The 21,124-nt window shown below is 47.4% G+C and overlaps 1 protein-coding gene across 3 annotated transcripts in view; it reads left to right on the top strand.

The window, feature by feature from the left end:
* PRKCE (protein kinase C epsilon) overlaps positions 1-21,124 on the top strand; it is a 646,138-nt gene that overhangs the window by 298,849 nt on the left and 326,165 nt on the right. For all 3 annotated transcript variants that reach the window (XM_024753630.1, XM_024753627.1, XM_024753628.1), the window contains 4 exons: positions 13,058-13,217; positions 15,299-15,333; positions 16,982-17,067; positions 20,285-20,414. In XM_024753630.1, the coding sequence (XP_024609398.1) occupies positions 13,058-13,217; positions 15,299-15,333; positions 16,982-17,067; positions 20,285-20,414 (411 nt within the window). The remainder of the gene's footprint in view (positions 1-13,057; positions 13,218-15,298; positions 15,334-16,981; positions 17,068-20,284; positions 20,415-21,124) is intronic.

Raw genomic sequence — 21,124 nt, forward strand, 5'->3', positions numbered from 1 at the left:
GTCCGTTTTATTTTCTTTACTATGTGGAGCATGGTGGGGAAACCATGAACTTGTGAACTTCGGAGCAAGACAGTCCTTGGTACAAAATCAGGCTCTACCACTTAATAACGATGCACCCTTGGGTGAGTTATCGAGATTTTATTAGCCCCAGTTTCCTCATTTGCATAGTGGAGAGAATAATACTGATCTTGCAGGATCCTTTCAAGAAGCAGAGAAAATACGTTTTAATCACACACCGTACGGTAAATGATACCTATTATTTCTATTATTAGATTTGTTTACAAATGGATTTTGTCTTTTGCTTCAGACTGTAAAATTTCCAAAGTTTCTCTCCTAACACCACTCTCCCTGCAGGTTCTATATGATTTTTCTAGCTTCCCAGTACAACCTCCCCGAAAAGGATCTGAAATTCATTCGTACTAAACTCATAATGGCCCTCCCACAGGATCTATGTTTTAACAGGGCTTTAAGCCTCAAGCTTAAAGGATAAAGCTGACACAGTGGAGCTGAAAGTAGCCGGGATCGTTTGGTTTTCAGGACACCAGTATCTCAGGAGCCAGGTCAGCCTAACTCACTTTTCCATAGGCGCCAGGATCCATGTGACAGTGGTTCTAATATAATCTTTCCTCTCAGTATTTATTTCCCTTTGTCCCTCCCCATAGGCAGGATAAATGTGTAACACAAAGGCCTGGTACCTAGCATCCCGGAGGCACTCAGTGAATATTGGTTGAGTTGAATGAACAGTTCTCACAGTTAAAACATTTTCCTTCTGATGTTTACCCCAAGTCTCTCCTGCTTGGTTTATCTATTACCTCCTGAATTAGATATCTGTTGCTGAATAACAGATTATCCCAAATTTAGTAGCTTAAGACAATAAGAAATTGGTATCATTCCTTACAGTTTCTGTGGGTCAGGAATTCACGAGTAGCTTTAGCTGGATGGCTCTGGCCTGTGGTCTCTCGTGAGGGTGCAGTCAAGATGTTGGCCGGGGTTGTGGCTGACCAAGGGCTCAAATGGGGCTGGAGGATCCGATTCCAGGATGGCTGACACACCTGACTCATGAGTCAGTGTTGACTGGAAGGAGGTTTCAGTTTCCCACCGAATGGGCCTCTTTGTAGGGCTGTTTGCGCGTCCTCAGAACCTGGCAGCTGGCTTTCCAAGAGTGATCCAAGAAAGAGCAAGGTGGAAGCTGCAATGTCTTTTATGACCTCGCCTCAGGAGTCACACTCTGTCATTTCTGCAAAATCTTTTTGGTTACACGAGTCAGCGGGGCATCTCTAGTCATTGTAGGAGGGGCCTACATTGAAGGTGTTAATACCAGGAGGTAGGGATCCCTGGGGGTCATTGTGGAGACTGACCACCATACCTCTCATTCAACCCTTTCTTTTTTTCTCCCAGAAAATGAAGTTTCTTTTCAAGGCTTTCCTCTAGGTAGATTTCAGTTCTCTCCTCCTAGGCATCTCACGACCTATTAGGGGCAGCCAGACTCACTAGCACTGCAGAGATGTGCTTTGACCAGGGCCAGTGCTGAAACGTCACTAGGGATTCTTGACACACTTAAGACTGTGGTAGACCTTAACTGCAGCTTAACCTTTGCTGTCTAGTCCCAGTTAATGCTTAAGCCAAGACCTACCGAAAGGGTGGGCAGGTGACTGCCCTGTATTCAGGGCCCAGGTTTCCAGTTTAGGAAGGTGCCATCTTCTGTAAGTAAAGACACAGCTCTGGGGCGGCCCTGAGTGAGTAAGGTATAGGATGGGAGTTGGGTTTTTAGGAGAGAAGTTGGGTAATACTTGGCCATAACTACTACTTCCCGAGAGCCCTGGTGACCAAGAATGGATATCTGCGAGAAGGTTGCTGAGATTCAAGGCAGGGCCTGTGTCCACAGTTCCGTCTGGACAGAGATAACTTACTCATTTGAGGAATTTGATCTCCATTTGTATTTCATTAGCACTAGGACCTAAGCTAACTGGATCTCCCTTAAGCATCTGTGGCTTCAGAATATTTTCTTAGGTTCATTAAACTAGAAAGAAGAAAAGGTTTTCCCCTCCCCCACCCCCATCTTTTGTTCTTGATGTTTTTCGTTTTCTGTGTATGGGAGTTTATAGATATGAGACCCCAAATTTAGCAGATGTTTCTGTTGTTTTGTAGAGCTAGTAGAAGTACATTTTTCTCCTCACATAGTGACTGTTTTTTCCCAAAAATTCTCCTGTCTCTCTGGAAGACATCTCATGGAGAGATAGGAGTTTCTGAGACCCTAAGAAGCAATCCTGGAAATTCATTAGTTTTTCCAGACTGCAGTGTTCCCTGGAAAGAGGTGTCAGCATCAGGTGGGTGGGACACATTGCGTGTGTGTGTGTGTGTGTGTGTGTGTGTGTGTGTGTGTAGTTAGAGCCTGTGCACCTTGAAGGGGCACAGGTTTGGATTCTGGATTGCTTTGCTTTCAGTTATTGAAAGCATTATTGTTTTTGACCTCCTTATCCCTCTCTCAACATGCAGAATTCTGGTCATAGTCTCCATGGAACATAAAACTTTTCAGAAAAAGTTTAAGCAGGTTTTTGAAGCCAAGGGAGAAGATATAAGTTCCACGGGTACTGTGGCCATGATGACTGTATCTGTAGAAGGACCTGGGGCTTGTTCACCTATGTTAAGCTTCCCAAGGAAAGTCCATCCTCCCAACACCCTGCCCTGGAAACTGGCTAGACCTGGGTTACTTGGAGGGACAATGGAAGGAAGGTGAGCTCACTTCGTGGTCCAAGGGATGGGGAGAATAGATTGTGTGACTTAAGACAAATCCATCTGCTTTCTGGAAAGGTGTGGGGTTCACTTGGCCAATTACCAGCCTGGACTTTGTGACTTAATAATCATCTCTACTTCTTTTAATCTTCTTTCTCCATCTCCTTTGTCTTACGGGTCTTTCATTGCCTATTTTGTTTGTTTGTTTGTTTTTATCTCCTGATTCCCTGAAACTATTCTTCTTTCCTAGTTAGCCTGATAAATACCCATCTGGCCAACTTCCTGGGAACCCTGCTCAGGACTTCAGATCTCTCTGGGAAAGGCTATGGTTTTTCTTTTTAATTTTAACTTTGAAATATTAGTGACAGTGCAGAACTGCCTTAGCAGACAGAGGAGTTTGGGGAAAATAAAGGGTGAGTTCACTGTGGCATTTTGGGAAATTGGGCAGGCGGTTAACTTTGAGAAGGTCTCTGGAGCCTGGGGTGACGAGGTAAGGGGACCACTTGGGCATTAGAGGGTGTCATTTTTAGGTCACTGTCCTTGAACCTTTCCAAATCCTGCCTGCCGCTGACTGATGTCGAACGGCTGATAGCAACAACACTGATGGGTGTGGGTTTTTCAGTAAATAATCCCATAACCTTTTTGGCTGGGCTACCTTATCATTAAAAGGCTTGTGATATATTTGAAAGGGGAGGTGTCAACCTTCACTTGGCATCGACACCCCCCACCCCTCCTCCCATGACCACCAGCTAGCACCTGGGAATGGACAGATGCTCTGCTGAGACTTCTGCCGCTGCTTTCCCACAGGCATTTTTTAATAGAGCATTTTAGAAACATGCACCACAGACATGACCTCACGGACATGAGCTCCACAGGGCTCAGGTGCCCAGGAATTCAGCAGCAGCTAAGTTTCCTGTGATATGAATCGTAGGACCATGGCTGGCACCAGTGAGGACTTGGCCCCGCCCTTGGCTGATTTCCCTGGATGAGAAGGCTCTTTGAGCATTTAGCAAGTCTGCCTGGAGGGGTTTTGCTCTGCGGTTTTTCTCCTGGCAAGTAATGACTTTTCCTGGGTACCAGAAGCATGTAGTGGTTCCAGTGTGACTGCAGTGTGTAATTTTGAATGGATGGAGGAGGGAGGAAGGGAGGGAATGAATAAATGCAGACAGGCAGGAGGCAAGGAGACTTCCTGCTTGCTTAAGGACGATCACTGTTCTCCAGTGGTTCTCCATGTCCCCATGTGCTCTGCATCAGAGCCTGGGTGGTGGGATTGGGGGGCTGCCCGCCCCCTTTCTCCCTGGTGTGCTCTCCCTCAGTGACCATCCCATTGTCCCGCCACCGCTGGGTTTGACCTTAGGTTACCATAGCACTACTCTCCCTACCCTGTCAAGCGTCCAGATTTGTCACGTTTTTCCCCTCCCCCCAGCAAAGCACAAACTAGCTTAAGCTTTATTTTAAATAAGTGGACAGAGCATACGCCCTGCCATGAACACAAAACAGGTCATTCAGAAAGTAAAGATGAGAAAGGAGAAAATGGTTTACATTAAATCTGAGATGCTAATCTTGAAATGCCACCAGTGGTCTTCTGATTAGATTCCACACAGAATAGCACATGCAGACAATTCCAAGCCTCTCCTCCTAGGCGTTTCTGCTTCACATTGTGTGGCTCTTTGGAAAGGCATAGATAGCACAGACTAATCTCTCTCGTGGAATTAATTGCTGTTTCCTCTTTCCTGTTTTGAACAGAAATTTTCTTTATTGTGTGAGTACAACATGTAGAACGTAGTCTTCGGCACCACATAAATATTTACTTAATCAGTAAAACTCACTGTCATGTAGCATTTATTTCAACTTGAAAATATTATAATCCATCTTCCTCATGGAAAATAAAATGAAAAGGCACTGCTCCTTTGATTTTCAGTACCTAGTTTTGTTCTGTTTCCGTGATCTTGCATTTTTAACAGTAAGTCCATAAAGTTAAACCAGAGATTTATTGAGAGGGAAAATTAAGTAAACTCCTCAGAGACTGAGTGGGAAAAATTCCATTTAGTCTCTGTCAGGAGCTCCTCTCCACATCCCAGTCATAATCACCGTTGTCTGGACTGTGATGGTAATTCCTTGCTTTGTTAGTGGAGGCTTATCTATTAAGGACCAAATCCAAAGTATTTGAGAAAAATAATTTAGAGAGTGGCTATGCCCCTTCCATTGTGGCCAAGAGTCTGTGCTCAGAGCCCTGCCTTCCAGCCAGTATCCACATAATAAACATTTTTTAGGATGTACAGTTTTTTTTACCCTTCAGAAAGTCTCAATGTGTATTTCTCCTTATGCTCTTTGACGATATTTATCCTTTTCTCTTTCTTATTTTATTCAGATATACTCTATACACATGTTTCCTAGTTTTCTTTTTCTACTTATTGTTTCTAGGTGGACTTAGCATATCTGCTTTTTGAATCCACTGCATTAAATTTTACCATGTGGGCGTGTTATGAATTAATCAGTCCCCTTTAGCTTTCTTTTCTAAGTCTCTAGATGAGAGCCGGATGAATGTGCGGAGAGGTGGGTGGGCAGCAGCCGGGAAGAGGCTTCCATACACACGGTTGGGTACCAGGGATCTAGGCTATTCCGCCATCCTTGGGAGGTGTGAATGGATGGGCCAGGGTGAGAATTCCTGAACTGACATTCACCGTTAGCTATGTGACCTTGAACAAATCAGTCATTAACATCTTGGGGCCTTGGTTTCTTCATTTGTAAGTCAAGAAGAATACCACCTCAAGATATTAGAGGGTGTGTGTAAGTTGCTTTCGTACCTCGTGTATACGTAATAATACCTCGTGTATATGTAATAGTACCTCATAGATGTGTAACAGTACCTCGTATAGAGAATAATACCTCATAGATGTAAGATGCTTAGAATGGGGCTTAGCACATGCCCATACATGCAGCTTCAGAATTATCCAAGATTTGACAGTTATTTAGACAAAAATACCGGGATGGGGCTTCCCTGGTGTTGCAGTGGTTGAGAGTCCGCCTGCCGATGCAGGGGACACGGGTTCGTGCCCAGGTCCGGGAAGCTCCCACATGCCGCGGAGCGGCTGGGCCCGTGAGCCGTGGCCGCTGAGCCTGCGCGTCCGGAGCCTGTGCTCTGCAACGGGAGAGGCCACAGCAGTGAGAGGCCCGCAGACCACAAAAAACAAACAAACAAACAAACAAAAAACGGGATGGCTGAGTTATTTTCTTTGTGTTGTGAAATAACCTGCCTTGAAGACTGTATTCGCTCTTTGCTTGGGTTCCAAGACGAGCCATCCGAGGACATTCTCAGCCTTTTTCGAACTAGTCACATTTCTTACTGCTTTTGTCCTAGAGCTGAGTCAATGCTCCTTGCCCAGCCCAGTCTTCCCGAGAGTTCTCCAAGTCTGAAGATGGAGTCTGCTTCTCCAGAGCCTCTGATGGATGGGGTTGGGGAAGACCATGACGACTCTCTCTTTTATTCACAGTGGCGGGGGTGGACCATCTGGAGGCAGCCGGACCCCAGCAGGGGTAGGTTTTGCTGGGCAGGGGCGAGGCAGTTTCACTCCCTCTCAGTAAGGAGGTGCCGTGTTGGCACCTGGGGGAGAGAATGTACCAGCTTGGTGTTCAGGCAGAGCCCTTGCTCTAGCTCTTCTTGATGGATAAGAAAACAGAAGCCCAACGAGGTTAAATGACTTGTTCTAGGATACAAAGCAAGTCTGGGGCAAAGGCAAAATTTGTCCAGTCTCCCAGCACCTATTTTAACCCTACTGGTAGAAAGAGAAAGTCAAGAGAGGGAGGTCAGAAAAAATAATGAAGACCACCCATGACGTACTTGCTTGTGGAAAAGACCCCTGCGTGCCCTGAACATCAAGAGTAGGTGACCTTCCTGCAGTGAGGGGTGACACTGGTGCCCAGAGGTGGCCGGTCATGCATAGTGGTCCTTCTGACTGGTGCAGGCTCCCAGCTCAAGGGTCTTGGGCAAGCTTGATCCTTGGGTTTGGCAGTCCTTGTTACACATACCCAGGGAGGAAGTTCTGGCATCTGGGAGTTCGTCAGCGTTAGCCTATTAGAAATTCCCTGCTAGATATTCTTTAACTGAAAGGCATTCCCAGAGCACTGAGGTTAAGGGTGCCCGTGACCTTGTGTGGGGGACTGTGTTCAGTCCGGTCAGCTCAGCCCCCTTTTTGTGCAGGAGGACATGAGATGAGGTGAGGGAGGTGATGACGAAGCAGTGAGACCTTCAGTAATCAGACTGGCCAGAAGAGGTGGCATAGGGTTTGGTGCCAGGGGCTGCCTCTCCCTGTGTCTCTGAGTGTCCCTCTGGTCTAGACTGAGAAGTCTCAGCCCAAGGAAAAGGGGCCGGCTGAGACGGATCAACAGAACAATAACTGCGAGGTGTGGGTTCTTTGTGCTTCTCCTGCCACTTGCCTGCAGCCTGTCATAGATTCTTTTGAGCACTGGGGCTGTAAGGTACCTATTGGTGTAGAAGCCCCTAGGAGATTGAGCTTATAGGCAAATCAAACCAAGCAGAAAACATTCCTGGAATGTTGTTAGAGATTGGAATTGCTGAGGATCTCACAGCTGCTTCATAGTGTGTCTCCTTAGCTTTATGCCTTTGTGAATTCTTGTCACTGTATCTGACCGGCCAAGATCTTTATCTCCACAGAAAGTTTCACGAGAGTTATCCAACTTTGCGTTGCCTTTCCCTCACTTGAGTCACCCCTTCTACTGTGTGGTAGATGCAGCCATAAAACAAAGGATCTGTGTAGGGCAGGAAGGGCCATCTGGGAGGAAAGCCAGCATTGGTTTTGCCTCATGGGCTGTGGCAAATGAAACGTTGCCCCAGGTGGGTGTGGCCGAGTGCATCCAGTGATGGCAAAGAGCATCCTTCAGAGCAAGTCGCAGATGTAGGGGCAGGTGGGGTGACTCTTCACGCGGTTCAGAACCACAGGCAATTGGGGAAGCCAATAAAATGTATATTGTCTCTCCTGATCTCCATGCCAACATCTGGTGCCCTTTCCTCCTCATTCATGCCATGCAGCCCCCCACTCCTGCAACACGAGGGACCTTTCCATTACCTAATGCTTTAGGCAGAAAGAACTGCTTTTAAAAGTCATTAAAGAGCATTAGAGAACATTTTTTTTCAAATATACAAATACATACTTCCATCATCCTAGTGTAACATAATTCTTACTTTCATGTTACCTTCAACCTGCAAATGTGTTTTACATAGGGTTGTGTTTCTGTGCCTTCTGTTTCCCCACGTTCCTACATAGTCTTTCCCTACCATTTTTAAATTGCTATAGATGTAACATAATTCATTAGACCATTCTCCTAATGTGAGACAATCAAGTTATTTCTATTTGATGGCCGATTAGACATGCCATGGGGAACATCGATAAGTTATAAGTGTATAGCTTTTAGTTTCTGTTTAATTATTGACTTGGCAATTCCTTAGGAATTAAAGCTTAATCAGAGGTTATGAATCTGTTTGTGATGTTTGCTATGTACTGTAATATTGCTTCTGAAAATATTATGTGACATTGCCTCTAGCAGTAAATGAATAAATCAGTTTCACAGCAGCCTTCCAAATAGCTGATAATACCATTTTAAAACAAATTTGTTTCTTTATTAGGCATTAAACGGTATGTCAGTGGTATGTCAAGACTGCTCTGCTTTGCATTTTAAGAATTCCTAGTAAGAGTGAATATTTTATATTTCTCCTCCCATAAATTTTATGTTCATGTCATTTACACATTTATCTATAGATAAAGATCTTGATGAATATATTTGTTTTCTTGTGTTTTTTAATACATTTTTTTTCTATTTATTTATTTTTGGCTGCGTTGGGTCTTTGTTGCTGCGCGCAGGCTTTCTCTAGTTATGGTGAGCGGGGGCTACTCTTCGTTGCTGTGCACAGGCTTCTTGCGGTGGCTTCTCTTATTGTGGAGCACGGGCTCTAGGCACGTGGGCTTCAGTAGTTGTGGCTCGCAGGCTCTCAAGCGCAGGCTCAGTAGTTGTGGTGCATGGGCTTAGTTGCTCCGCAGCATGTGGGACCTTCCCAGACCAGGAATCAAACCCGTGTCCCCTGCGTTGGCAGGCGGATTCTTAATCACTGTGCCACCAGGGAAGCCCCTTGATGATTGTATTTGAATTTGTTGATACGTAGATCTCTATGGTATGCTTGCCATTGAATTGGAAACTAATCAAAAGGGAAAAAACAAATCCAAGTTGTAGAATGTTCCATAAGACAATATCCTATATTTTTCATAAATGTATCATAAAAGAAAAATGTCAAGAAAATTGTTCTAGATTAGAAGATTAAAGAGACATGGCAGCAAATGCCATGCATGAACTCTAATTAGCTCTTGGATTAAACTTTTGAAAACAACAGCAACGATAAAGGACATTTTGGGGACAATCAGGGAGATTTGAATATGAACTGTGTATTGGATAGTTATGTCAATGTTAAATTTCTTGACTTTGATACTGTGATTATGTAGGAGAATGTCTTTGTTCTTAGGATATAAAGGCTGATGTATTTAGGGGTGAAGTGTTGCTTCAAATGGTTTGGCAGAACTATGCATCTGTCTATCATGTATTTCATATTATGCAATAATATATTGTAATTAATATAATTATAATCATGTCATAATATATCATAATGATATTATGTTAATGGCATACTATGCTGTATTATATGTAAGTATACAGTATATAAATTATGCATGATGTATTTGATATATATGTTAATTGGTATTATACACACAAATATGTATTTATAAATCTTTTACCCCCGCACCGTGCACTCTTTCCTACCCATGCGTGAGTGTGCCTGCACACACACACAGTGCGTTACTCCCTTCCCCGTGGAAGCTGCATTTTAATAGAGACCCTTCACATCAGTGGGAAATGCTGAAGGGATCCATTGCTAGCAGTGACTCCAGGCCCAGCAGGGAGGTTCTCTGGGGCTGCGGAACCTCATGGCCCCCCTGTGCAGAGGTGTGTGGCATGGGGGTGTTTTCATCAGCCAGGGGCCCCACTCCCTTTCTCCTGAAGCTTTGTGTGCAGGCCTCCTTGGAGCGTGAAGTTTACCTGTGTTCCTCCTCTCCTGTAACCTTTTGTCTCCCCACATCTTGGATGCAGAATCTGACTTTCAAAAGGCAGGGCACATATGCTTTGGGGCAGGGTAACGGAACCCTCTGGGGAAGTTAGATCAGAGAGACCCCACCTTAGCAGGAGCTGTCCTTGGCTCTCTATCTACCCTGCGCCCAAGACCCTCCCATCCCTCAGCCCCCACCCTCTGCAGGCTTGAAGAAGCTTCTCCCCCGGTGTCAGTGCACCCCACCAAGAGGTCTTCAAAAGTAAATGGAATTAAATTAATTGGTTGCTGCATTTATCTATTAAATCAGTGTAAACACAGTTTAGAATGTTCAGTTTGGTTGCTGTGGTCATTCCTCTAAAAGGTTGAGAAATAAGGCCATCAGGGAGCCCTATAGTCCCCGTTATAGCAGTGCTCCCTTGAGAAGACTAGATTGAACTCATCACCATTTTAACTGAAAACACAATTTCGAGGATCAAAATGACTTGCAAATCTGAGAGGTTCGTAAATCAAATTGCATCTTAAACACATCAAGGCTTACTGTTGACATATATTCCGTGGTGAATCCTTCTTTGAAAGAATTTGAAGGGTGCCTTGTACAAAGAGAATCCACATCCCCTGCCCTGAGCTGCCCAGCGCTGAGTTTTGGGGTTTGGATTTTTGTAGATCAGGTTTGTAGCAAGTAAGGGCTATTGAAAAGATTTGTTTTTTTTTAAATACCACATTTTTTCCAGCTTATAAAAATAGAATAGTCTAAATATACCGAAAAGTATGAAGCAGAAATGAAAGTCACCTCTAATTGTACAGTTGAGTGACGATTGTCATATTTTTGCGTGTGTGTGTGTGTGTGTGTGTGTATGTGTGTGTAGATGTCTCTAGTTAGAACTGGGATCTTCCTGTGAGAATTTGCTCAGCTGGGTCTCACCCCCTAGGTTGTGGCCAAGTAGGAGGTAGTGGGCTTTCTATACCCAGAGGTAGTCGGTGTCAGAGACTGTTTGAAACAATAAGCACCGGTTAAAAAGGAAACCCAGGCAGGGTGGGGGCTATGAAGCAGGAGGTCCACAGGCAGACCCCCGTCTGGGTCATCAGGGGCAGTGCTGACGATGCAGCCTGGGAGCGCAGAGGGCAGCCTCCAGTCAACGGCCCTGCCTGTTTGCTTGCAGGCTGCTTCCCTCTAAAAGCACACGCTAGGCGTTTGTTCCCCGTCGTTCTTGCCTTTTTCCTCCTTCAGTTTGATTTTCTCTCCACCCCTACCCTCTCTGGATTGACAAGATGCCCTTGGATTAAACAGATGTTTGGCTCACACACATGACCTCCGCTGCAGGGAACCTTATTGTCAAAGAGGCCAGGAGGAGCAAAGCTTGTTCCCCTGAGGACTGACACTGTTATGCTGGAGTGTTGGGCACTGGCTGGTGCAGGGGGGATTTGGGGGACACGGAACCTTCCTCCTGCATTTTCAGTTGTGCCATGCAGGTGACCTTCCAGGGCATACTTGAGAGTGACAGGAGCTTGGTAGGAGACCCATAGCCTGTATCCCCTGCCCTCGGGAAAGCCACAGGCAGCTCAGCTCTTCCTTAATGAGAGCCACCCCATGAGCACTCTGGGGACTTACTGTAGGGAGAGTGGGCTGTCCCCCAGAGCAGCATGTGACCGGTGGAACCTTGACGTCTCCCTCTCTGGGTTAGAATCTGGGCTCCACCACTAGACAGCTGTATTAACAGAAACAGGCTACTCGAACTCTTCATTCCTCAGCTTGCACACCTGCAAAAGGGGGGTACTAGCAGTACCCCTCAGGTGGGGTTGTTGTGATGACACATGCCATGCATTTAGCGTAGTACCTGCCAGAGTGTAAGCCCTCGACAAACATTAGCCATTATCATCACCGTCTTAGTCTCCTCAGGCTGCCGCAACAAAATACCGTAGACTGGGAGGCTTAGATAGCAGATATTTATTTCTCACAGTTCTGGAGGCGGGACGTCCGAGATCAAGATGCCAGCACAGTTGGGTTCTGGTGAGGACTCTCTTCCCGGCTGGTTGACAGCCGCCTTCCCACTGTGTCCTCACATGGCACAGAGTGAGCCAGCTCAGGCCTTTTCCTTTTTAAATATTTATTTGTTTATTTATTTATTTATTATTTATTTTGGCTGCGCCAGGTCTTAGTTGCGGCATGCGGACTCTCAGTTGTGGCATACATGCAGGATCTAGTTCCCTGACCAGGGATCGAACGGGGACCCCTGCATTGGGAGCATGCAGTATTACCCACCGGACCACCAGGGAAGTCCCACTTTTCCTTTTCTTATAATAGTATTAATCCCATCATGGGGACCCCACCCTCATGCCTGCATCTAAACCTAATTACCCCCCAAAGGCACCCCCTGCAAATGCTATCGCACTGGGGTTCAGGGCTTTAACATATGAATGGGGAGGGGAGGGCAGGGGTGGCACAAACATTCAGTCCATAACAATCTTTATTATTATTTTTGTTGTCCCTTTGCAGGGTGTCCTTAGGTTTGGGACAGGCTTCCAAGGGGAGGGAAGGAAGAAATGAGGAAGCTCTTTTTGTCTCCAGTAGGGTCTTCAAGACCATGGTGGTGGTTCTTGAGCCTTCTGGAAACTGTCTGCTTTCACTGTGTTTTATTTCCCTCTCCTTTTAACCTTTGGGGAAAGGCTCTTTATTGTCCTAGTCTAAGTAAGAGGGAGAAGGAAGAAAAGTCAGGTTTATTAGGCAGCTGGGGGTGGAGGGAAGTCACACCACTGACTCCAGGCCACGCCCCTTGGTGTTATCCCCATTGACAGAGGACAATGCCCGCTGAGGCTCTGGTCCAGGAACACCAGCAGTCCAAGGTCACGCTACTCAGAAGTTTCAGGGAGATTTGAACGCTGAGCCTTCTGACCCTGCACCCTTGTAACATGTAGCTGGTGTGGGGGGGAGTGGAGCGGCCAGACCTGGAGCAGGACTGGGGTTGGGATGGATGCTGAGTGCAGCTGTCATGGCAAAGTGCACAGTCTGAGCCTTCCCATCACGTGGTGCTTGCTCGCTGGAGCTGAGCGGTGAGGCTCCTCAGACCCCTGAGTCCCTCTACCAGTGGAGGCTGCGCCCGCGCCCCCTTCTACCTCCATATCCCCGAGGCTGGAGTAGCTCTCCTGCAGGAGGTTATTTCAAGGGACGCTAATCCAGACTGTGTTTTCTCCTGTGCTCTTATCCCTCCCCAGCCCCCAAAGACAATGAAGAACGCGTGTTCCGGGAGCGCATGCGGCCCAGGAAGCGGCAGGGGGCTGTCAGGCGCAGGGTCCACCAGGTCAACGGCCACAAGTTCATGGCTACCTACCTTCGGCAGCCCACCTACTGTTCCCACTGCAGGGATTTTATCTGGTAAGGCCCTCTTTCCTGGAAACCTCTAGTTATGCTTTCTTGGCAATGAGAGGTGGGGGGAATGGGTCAGGAGATTAGAAACTTTATGTAAAAAACGCTGATGTGCTTTATTTCTTTTTCTGACTACAGAAGACTTTTCTGGAAGGCTGAGTGGTGCTTGGGGGGGATAGATAGAAAGAAGAAACTATGGTTCCTGGTGCCTCTGTACTTAGGATCATATCATACATCATATTTAAGGCGTTAGGATTTTATAACCAATAATGGTATTGTGGTTTGTTTTTTTTTAAAAATCCTTATCTTTTAGAGAGACAAGCTGAATTATTTACAAATGAAATGATAGGATGTCTCAGATTTGTTTAGGAAAAAAATAAGCTGGAAGGAGGGGCGAGGGGACAGGGGTAGAGATGAAACAAGGCTGGCCATGTATTGATCGTTGTTGGATCTGGGTGATGGGTACATGAGGGTCCACTATATTCATCTCTCTCTTTTAATATACATTTGAATTTTTCCATAATAAGCTTAAAGTATTTCCATAATAAGCTTAAAGTATTTGATTGCCAATATTTATAATACAAAGCAGTTCTTAGTAACTGTCATAACAGTGCTGATAGGATGCTAAGATTTCAGAGGAGGGAGAGAGGAGCGTTGGCTGGAGTGCTCAGGGAAGGCTTCCTGGAGGAGGTGGCATTTCTCCTTTCATGATGACTAGGATTTTGATAGGCAGAGATAGGTAAGTAGTAGGCCTTTTGGGGAGGTGGAGAAATGTAAGGAACACTGGCCTTGGGGATAAGCAGGGAACTTTTGATGAATACCTACCATGTGCCAGGGTCTCGCTTTGGCTCTGGAAATCTCTAGTTAACTCTTCCCAGCATCCTGTGAGCTATGTATTATGAACCCCATTCCACTAACAACAGTACCGAGGCTCAGAAACGAGACCACTCTACGACCCTCCAGCTAGGAAGTGTCAGAGGCCTGATTCCACCCCTGGTGAGCACAACGAATAGCTCCTGCTCAGTCTTCCTGGCATCCTCTCTGAAACTGATGTGGAGTTTGCCAACACACTGGGATCCTGCAGGGGAAAGTGAACAAGGCCACACTGCAACGTGAACCCAGAAGAGGGACATTCGAATTACACTGAGGACCCCCTGGATCCCCATGGTATCCAGGAAAGCCTCATCTCATCCTCATGGTGTTCTAGAACTAATCATAGAGGTTGGCGTGGACATCTGAGGTGACACAGCTTAAAGCAAAGTCAACCTGACTGAAGCAGAAATAATGCCCCACTCCACCCTCAGACGTGTCTCATTCCTGGGGCTGCCAACCGTCTGACCTCCATCTCTGTATTTTGGTCAAGAATAGGGGGAACAGGTTCTGAAAGCTTAGTCTTAGAGACTCAGGTCTTCTCTAGCCCATGGCCAGCACCACTCAACTCTAGGCTTCCTTAGCTGCAGCCCTAATGACTTCTGGCTCCTTTCACTGGGCTGGGCTTTCACTGCAGGGAGCTGACCACTTGGTGATGGTGCCCCGAGGACAGGGCTCAGGCCAGGTGGGTTGGGTTGTTCTGTGTCCAGCTGACCCTAAACCTGCCCTAGGGGTACCCTACTCTGGCCATGGAAGGACTCTCTGACGTTGACCTTCAGGTGGTAGATTGAGCCCCCAGTCCTGGCCACAGACTGCCCCATAGCCCTTGGCTGCTTCTGCAATGCTCAGGGACTGTGCCTGCCAGCGACAGCCTTCCTCCACGTTTATCCATGAAGAAGGGCACACTCGACGCCTCGAGGCCTGTGGAAAGCAAGCAGAGTCTTTGTGGCTTTCCAGAGCACAGCTGGGCCCCTAGAATGGTTGTTTGTATAGGAAACTGAGCCCTGACACTGACCAAACCTTGCACCCAGTGGCCTTCAGAGAGAGTCATTTTAAGGCACCCTGCAACTGGGAGTGAGATCACTACCCCACTGCTGGGTGGACTCCAGTGTGCTTGGTGCACTGTGGGCAGCGACTGGAATGATGGGAATGGGCTGGCGTTGTGTGGCTTTTGACCTACTGAAATTCATCTTCTTAAAGGGCCGTATTCTTCTTTTCAGGGGTGTCATAGGAAAGCAGGGATACCAATGTCAAGGTAAGAGGGTACTGTATGAAGTAAATCCTTGGGGCCCCCAGGTCGATCCAGATCACCTCTGCTCGTGGGAGGCGGGTGCTGGGTTGGGTGGCATCCAGAGCTCTGTACGCTGTGCACGCTTCCGCTCCCTCCCCACAAAGCAAGGCCCTGATTTTCCTTTGTCCCTGCCTGGCCATCTCTCCCCCATAATTGTGTGGGAGCAGATGTGCGGGACCGCCATCTGCAGGTGTCCCAGGGGTCTCAGCCTTGTTCCGTAGCCTCTCTGGTGCACCTTCTTCTTTCCCCATGAAATGTAAAACTTCCGTAAGATGCCCATTAGAGGCCGCCTGTGTCATGAGCCAGGTTCTGTGTGTTCTGTCAGCTCCCTCACTCTCCCACTCCCTGAAGAAGCTCCCTCGCCAGCTTGTTTTATTCAGTATCACTAATGGTCCTTGCTGGTTCTCTTTTTTGTCTCTTCAGTGCCGTCATTAGCTCTTTTTTTTTTCTCTTTGGGGCTCTGTTTTCTCTTTTTTTTTTTTTTTTTTTTTTTTTTTTTTTTTTATTTTTATTTATTTTTTTATTTTTGTGGTACACGGGCCTCCCACTGTTGTGGCCTCTCCCGTTGCGGAGCACAGGCTCCGGATGCGCATGCTCAGCGGCCGTGGCTCACGGGCCCAGCCGCTCCGCGGCATGTGGAATCTTCCCGGGCCGGGGCACGAACCTGTGTCCCCTGCATCGGTAGGCGGACTCTCAATCACTGTGCCACCAGGGAAGCCCCCCCGTCATTAGCTCTTAAACATTTAACGGTCACTTGAAAGTATGGGAGGATTTGTTTTTTTCCCCAGTTAACTGACTACAGATGCGAGGTTAAGTTGTCCAGAACTGGATGGTGGGTATGTGATGAGGTCGTGTTGAGGTTTCTCTGTGGTTGGAGCTGGGAGACCATCCCGTCTCCTCGCCCAGCCACTGGTTGACTTGGGTCTCACCCCTGGGGGACTGGGGTAGCTTCTGTGGGACATGACTGTGTCTCGGGGGTAGCATGTACGCAGTTACACACGTGACACTTCTTAGGTTACTTGCAGCTACCAGCTGCTCAAAATGGCCCATGACACTAAAGACGGAGCTATAGGCCACTTCTTGGGGAAGTATTACATTAAATGAAATTTTTGTTTGGCACAGAAGGGCACAAGCAGATCAAGAAGCTAGAGCACTTCTGTGCCACAAAACATCCATTTGCCTGCTGCCGGCCGGCTGGCCTGCCTGTCACCCCCGCCAACCCTGGTGGGACCCTGAATGGAGCACATTCAGAGCGGCAGTTCCCTGGGTAGACAGGGCTTCATGGTTGGCCATTGTTCCCTGACCTTGGCATAGAGAAGCAAGAAAATGGATTGATACTCCTGAAACTAGAGGAAACTGCTGATGCCCTTTGGATATAAATGGTCCATTCTTCTCCAGAGCACTTAGGAAACCCTAATGGCTCTGACGGCAGAGTGCTTTGAAATGACTGCATAAAGGGCTTCAGGTAGGGCGTTACATTAAGACTTGGCTACAGAGACAGAAGGGCGCGGCTCCCCCCACCCCCTCCTCTGCAGAGACCTAATCGAATCTCAGGTTGGAACCTTTATGCCCCTACTTGTCGCTCAGCCCTCTCGTGTTTTGCTCTTTGCAGTTTGCACTTGCGTGGTCCACAAGCGGTGCCATGAGCTCATAATTACGAAGTGCGCTGGATTAAAGAAACAGGAAACTCCTGACGAGGTAAATATTTATAGCATTGAAATTCTGGGCTTTCTTCACCGCCATCCCCACCTTCCACTGCCTCCTGTGTGGTCCCCAAGAGAAACCTTATCTCTTTGAGGTCCCGCTGCTGTCTTTATTGTGTTGATCAAAAACGAAGGGAGTTGTCCACAGTCTTCCAATATGAGGTACAGCCTACGGAAGGAGTGTGGCTCAGAGTCGGGTTTAGGTGTGTGAATAGGATGCCAAGAGCTGTGTGATCCCCAAATGAAAGACCACAAGGAAAATGTGAGTTATTTTATGTCATTATCTCATCGGAACAGTGAAGGGGCTCACTGGCATGTCAAGGGAGCCACACAGTTCATAAATAGTAAGAGACACAACATGCAAGCGGGAACCTTATCTTTATGTGGTGATGGGGAAATGGAGTGGGATTAGCAAATCTAAGAAACACTTAGGAGCCTGAAAGAACCGCAATAATAACAATAATAGCTGACATTCATTGAGTACTTGCTGTGCACTGATTTAAGCACTTTATCGTATGTTTTTTAAAGCCTTAACAACCTTAACGAAATCCATGTTGTTATTACCTTCACTTTGCAACAGAGAGAATAGGAGCATAGAGAGGTCAAATGACCTTGCCCCAGACCTCACAGCCCAGTATATGAAAAAGCCACGTTCAAATCCAGCTAGTCATTTCCGGAGTCTGAGCCCTTGACCACTGTGTTCTCTTAATCTTAGAAACTAGTGTTAGATTGACTGTTAGAGAAGTTGTTAGGGGTAAGGAAGAGAGAAGATTCGACTTGAAGCCAGGTTTCTCCTAACTGAGTGATTAGGAGAAGAGTGGTTCTACTAACAGATGTAAAAACCTTTTGGGGGGGCTTCCCTGGTGGCGCAGTGGTTGAGAGTCCACCTGCCGATGCGGGGGACGCGGGTTCGTGCCCCGGTCTGGGAGGATCCCACATGCCGCGGAGCGGCTGGGCCCGTGAGCCATGGCCGCTGGGCCTGCGCGTCCGGAGCCTGTGCTCCGCAACGGGAGAGGCCACAACAGTGAGAGGCCCGCGTACTGCAAAAAATAAAAATAAAAAAATAAATTAAAAAAAACCTTTTGGGGAAGATGACAGGTGTGAATCTAAGTAGAGAAGTTATCTGTGTTCATGACAATTGATTTCAAATACACGATTTTAATTCTCGGTGAAATAAATACTGTATAATCAGGCCATTAGATTTGGGAGTCAGAGAGGCCTTGGGTGGATTTATAATCAGCTGGGTTTATAATCAAATGGGTTTATACTTTGGCTTCTAAAAGGAGTCACCTATAGAGATCTTCTACCTGCTTCTTAAAAAGAATTCAACCAAGTGACATCTCAACATCCAAAGCATTTTCCATCTTTTATCTCCTTTTGATTTCACGCCATCTCTGGAAATCAGGAAGGGACGAGGCTTAGATTGAGTGTCGCATGTCCCTGGAGGGCAGACAGTACAAAGCACCAAAATTATTTACAGAGGTTCTACTGACAGGGTAGAAATTGCAAGTCACTGTCACCCGGGTCTCCTGGCTCCTGGTCTAGGATCATAATCCGAAGTATGTTGTTACCCTCGTTAGTTTAAGTAAATGAAAGAAAAAGATGATTAGCTTGCTGTCTGTCTGTCTTCCTTCTTATGGACATTTTATTGAGCGTTTATTGAGCACTTCCCGTATGTCAGATAATTGTTCCATGTCCCAGTGAAATAAAGAGGAATACATGATTCCTGCTTTCAAGGATCTCATAAGTCTCAGTAAGTTAAAAAAAAAAAAAAATCTCGTAAATCTTATGAACTGCGAACCTCTACAGGTTTACTTATATTCACAAATAGGCACACCTATGCTACAACTGTACAGAGGGGTGGGCACGATTGTTTTCAGTAAATACTGGGATGCCGGTACTGGGGTAGGTGCGCAGTAGACAGCCGATGCACCTCAAGCAGGGCTCAGTGAAATGCTGGTGCAGTGGCAGGATCAGCCATTCCTTGTTGCCGGGTGATAGGGAGGTTGATATGAAGCTGCGTGGCCCTGAGGGCGTGTGTGCACATACCTCGGTGTTTGTGTTCACGTTCATGTCTGTGCCCAGCTCTCACGACCGCCATGAGGGCTTTTCACTCACCGGGCAGCAGTGAGCCAAGGACAGCTCCTCTGCGGTGTGCCGTCCCTAATGCCTGGAGTAGCAAGAGCGATGCTCTCTCGAGCCCAGGGGCTCTCGGGTGATGGTGCCCTGCTGTCCTGAGAGGGGCAGATTTTGTTCATGTGGCTAGAGATGTATCAACAGGCGGAGAGCGTCTCCTAGAGGGCAGAGGGAGACCCCTGCTGACGTCTTGCTTCAGTTAATGTTCCCCACCTCTTCCACCCCCGGCGTGTCATTGACCCCACAATCTTGTCATGTTAGGTGGGTTGGGGGTGCCATCCTTCTTCGCTGGATAAGGAATCCAAAGCCCCGAGAAGTCAGGAAACGTGCCTGAGAACCTCACAGGGGGCTGGTGGCAGACCCAGGCCTGCAGATCAGATGCCCGGACTCCTCTCCCCCATCCTCTGCCCTTCCGTCTCGCCACCTTCTCTTTACTCCTTTTAAATAATAAGTGGCAGCATAGTAGTTAAAAAGCCTGAGCCCTGAATTCAGACCCGCAGCCTCAAATCCTGGCTCTGCCACGCACCCGCCTGCAGGCACATCTCTCAATCTCCCTGTTCCTTAATTTCCTCATCTGTGAACTCGTGCCCACCCCATAGGGTGGTGGTGAGGTTTAACTGAGCTGGTTGTGCCTGGCCTGTGGTCAGCACCAACGCCTTAGCGCCCTTAGTGGTCACCACTCCGTGTTAGCCATCTCCCTCGTGATGGTTGTTTGTCCTAACTGATGACCTACAGTTTCCACGGCTGTGCTGGGCTCTTGGGTGTTCACAGAATCCCACATCCACCATCAGGCTGCAGAAAGACTCTGCCTAGCTAGGCTTTGGTGCTCAAGCAGCATTAAAAGCACATAATGACAGTTCTTTAAGGTCAAAATGTGAGGTACGGGTTGAGTGCTGTGTGCCATGGGAGTTGGAGGTCTGGAGTCCCGGAGGGGACTGGTGGGGGAGCAGAGTCCAGCAGAGCAGCAGAGAGAGTGGGATAAGGGTCCCAGCAGGGAGGTTCTCTTCACCTTTTTCCCAGGGCAGCTTTCAGAGCAAGGAGCTTAGCGGTGACCCTGTGTTTTGCCGTCCCTGCAGGTGGGCTCCCAGCGGTTCAGTGTCAACATGCCCCACAAGTTCGGGATCCACAACTACAAGGTTCCCACCTTCTGCGACCACTGCGGCTCCTTGCTCTGGGGCCTCTTGCGGCAGGGTTTGCAGTGCAAAGGTAAGGCGCTGGTCCTGGCCTCCTCCCCCCCGCACCTGCACCCCGATGTCCCTCCTCTTAAAGAATCTTTTCGTAGCCTTGAGAGCGCGTTCCAGGCCTGGCCAGAGGACTGAGCCCAAGCCCTCGCTAAGCCCTTATTAGTTACTCCGAGCATTTGTTAAGCAGTCTCTGTGCAGAGGCCATTCAAGGGACTCTGTAGAGGGAACCAGAAGAAGGAAGGCATGGCTCGATCTTTTAAGATAGTGAACAAGCCGGGGAGACAAGATGAGCCTATGAAAGTGCAGAAGAAATACAAGGAAAAAATACATTAGAGTAGAAGGGAAGAAAAGTTTTCAGAGTTAGGCCCTGAAATAAGTCATAGAGATTCTTCTGTCACCGTCTGTGGTTCAGAGCTTACTCTTGGAAGGAACCCTGCTAAAGCACTATCACATCTTATTGATCCTTTGTAGGCCTGTGATAGATGTTATATTATGCCCATGGCCCCCACGAGGAAACGGGCTCAGAGACTAAGTAATCTGATCATGTCATGTAGCTTGTGAGCAGAAGTAGGGTTTGAACCTTGACTTCTGAGTCTTGAGTTTCTTCTGTTTCCTGCTGTCCTGCCTGTGAATTGATTTCTGCTCAACTGAGTGTGCTAAGTGACACAGGTTATGGCATGTAATATGGGGAGGTGGGGACATACCCTGGGGGCCTGGATAGAGTGTCCAGTT

Source organism: Neophocaena asiaeorientalis, unplaced genomic scaffold (assembly GCF_003031525.2).
Source record: "Neophocaena asiaeorientalis asiaeorientalis breed wild unplaced genomic scaffold, Neophocaena_asiaeorientalis_V1.1 scaffold171, whole genome shotgun sequence".
Lineage (NCBI taxonomy): Eukaryota > Metazoa > Chordata > Mammalia > Artiodactyla > Phocoenidae > Neophocaena > Neophocaena asiaeorientalis.